The sequence below is a fragment of the Microtus ochrogaster genome, unplaced genomic scaffold, assembly GCF_000317375.1.
Source record: "Microtus ochrogaster isolate Prairie Vole_2 unplaced genomic scaffold, MicOch1.0 UNK18, whole genome shotgun sequence".
Lineage (NCBI taxonomy): Eukaryota > Metazoa > Chordata > Mammalia > Rodentia > Cricetidae > Microtus > Microtus ochrogaster.
This window is the reverse complement of record NW_004949116.1, coordinates 5,299,379-5,301,769: the sequence shown is the minus strand read 5'-3', so window position 1 is coordinate 5,301,769 and position 2,391 is coordinate 5,299,379. Positions and strand designations below refer to the sequence as shown.

General features: G+C 44.9%; 1 protein-coding gene across 1 annotated transcript in view; it reads right to left on the bottom strand.

Moving 5' to 3' along the window:
• Positions 1 to 272: 272 nt before the first annotated feature.
• Positions 273 to 2,391, bottom strand: part of Ube3c (ubiquitin protein ligase E3C) — a 105,093-nt gene continuing 102,974 nt past the window's right edge. Inside the window, exon 23 of the mRNA XM_005367466.2 lies at positions 273 to 1,719. Coding sequence (XP_005367523.1) covers positions 1,549 to 1,719 — 171 coding nt within the window. The 3' untranslated portion in view covers positions 273 to 1,548. The remainder of the gene's footprint in view (positions 1,720 to 2,391) is intronic.

The window sequence follows — 2,391 nt, the reverse complement described above, 5'->3', positions numbered from 1 at the left end:
GTAGAACTCCAACACGATCTTAGGGAAAAAGATTTAATGTAAATATTCATCCATTAGGACGTACAAATAAATAAGCTCAGAAGAGCAGATAGAAAAAAACCCACAAATATGTAAACTGCCAATTTATCTCCAGTATCAGATACTTCACTTCTAAAATACTAATACACAAATTAACTAATTAAAAGATACAGGACATTAAACATAAACATCCTCAAACAAAAAAATAAGATCAAGGATAAACGCTATTTCTTCCTATGTATCAAGACTACAAATAGCATTTAAACACTTTATTATTCAAATTAAGAAATTATACATTTTGTCTGATAATGGTCATTGTTTTAAAAGTGTTATTCAGTTTTCCCACATTTAAAAGTATATTGCTAATTCTGGTCACCTAACCCAACAGCACAAAGAGCCTCCAGGCACAAAGATGCTGGACTTGGCAGAGATGCGGGGTTTGGAGTCCTCACCAGCTCCATGTTGGTCCTTGCATGCGACTTCCTTAGATGCTTCCCTGCTTCCTGTGTGCAGAGGTTGAGGTCACCTGGAGACAAGTTGGATCCTGATAAAGCGCCTAAGTGAGGATCACCTGGCCTGATGCTCTTCCCTGACACACTCCAGGGTCACTGTCTTCTTATCAAAACAGCAGCAGGAAGCAGAGGTGCCAAGGCCTGGCAAGTCCCCCCAAGATACCCAAGAAAATGGGCAGTACTGTTGGGCAGGAGGGCGCGTGGATCACGGAGAGACGCAGCCCGCCACTTTGGTTCAAATGACTTTAATAAAAGCTGCAGTGCTCACATCCCCCAGTTGCCAACTCACTGCAGGTGACAAAGTACCTCAGGAAGTGCAGGGACCCTCGTCCTCCACCTCCCCGGAAAGCTCTCCAGGTACAAAGCAGAGACAGGAAAGGAGCAATGAGGGCAGCAGCCACCTCACACCCACACAGCCATGTCTAAACCTCATGATGCAGGTCAGTAGGAGTCTCAAGATAAGCATGCGAGTCCCACCTGGGGGACATGGCTTAAAAAACACAAATAAAATAATACTAGCGTTATCCATTTTCCAAACCTAATCACTTTGGGAAAAGGCAGCAGGAAAAATGCCTTCAGTTCTTATAATTAGGCTTGTAAACAATCAACCACATGAGAAGCAGTGGCTTGGGACTTTGTGTATCAGCCCCAGACTCTGTCTGCAGATACGGGCGCCTGACCCAAAGGGGATATGAACCGGGTCAGCAAGGCCAAAGCTTCATCTTTGGTTAATTTCACTGAATTGCCACTAGTCTAAAACCTGTGCTCTTCTTGGTGAACTTACTAAACCAGCCACATGGCACATAACAATGGTTAAGTTAGGTGAAAAGCAATCTCCATCTATGTAAGTGACTGTCTCAATAAAATTATCTAAAAAAAAAAAAAAAAAAAAATCAGAGAGGGAGGAAAGAAGAAAGAAGGCCTGAGGAGAGCCACGGGTCCCGCCTGAGTGCTCTGGGGGGGGGGGTCTGGTAGGTGATGGTTGCCTCTGGGTCAGATCAAGTTCCCTGGGCTCAACTCAGCTCAACTCAAAGCCAGCAGCACACTCAATAGCATAAAGCAGCTTGCTTCGCAGTAGGGCTTCATCATAAAATTCTGGGAGCTTCAGCAGGTTCATGCAGGTGCTGGCTGTAGGTAGCCGCTCAAGGTCCGAGCCTCCATTGTGAATGCAAAACGCAGGATACAGCTCCTGGAAGACAGGGCACAGGACATGGTTAGAGGGATCTGGCACTGCCTAGAGCCTACCAGAGTCTTGTTCTGCCAGAGAGGTACTGTTGCTCTGGAAGCTACCTTTCTCAAAAATATTCTTTCTTTTAAAAAAGATTTTAAATTATATTTGTGTACATAAGTGTGTCTGTGCATGAGTGCAGGCACCCAGAAATCAGAGGTGCTAGGATACTCTTGAGGCTCGGGTTACAGGTGGTTGTAAGCTGCTCAACAGGGGTACTGGGAACTTAACTTGGGTCCTCAACAAGAGCAGCATGGGCTCTTAGCCACCCAGTCACCTCCCTAAACCTTTGCCTTTCTTTATGTTACGTTTTTTGTTTAATTTTATTTTTTTTTTCAAGACAGGGCTTCTTTTTGTAACAGACCTTACTGTCCTTGAACTTGCCCTATAGACCAGGCCTCAAACTCAGAGATCTGCCTGCTCCTGCCTCCTGAATGCTCAGTGCTGTGATTAAGGGTATAAGTCACTATGCCTGACTACCAGCCCACCTTAAAAAAAAAGAAGATATATTTATTGCTGGGCGGTGGTGGCATACACCTTTATTCCAGCACTAGGAAGGCAGGGACAGGAGGATCTCTGTGAGTTTGAGGCCAACCTAGTCTACAATAGCTAGTTCTTGCTGGGCGATGATGG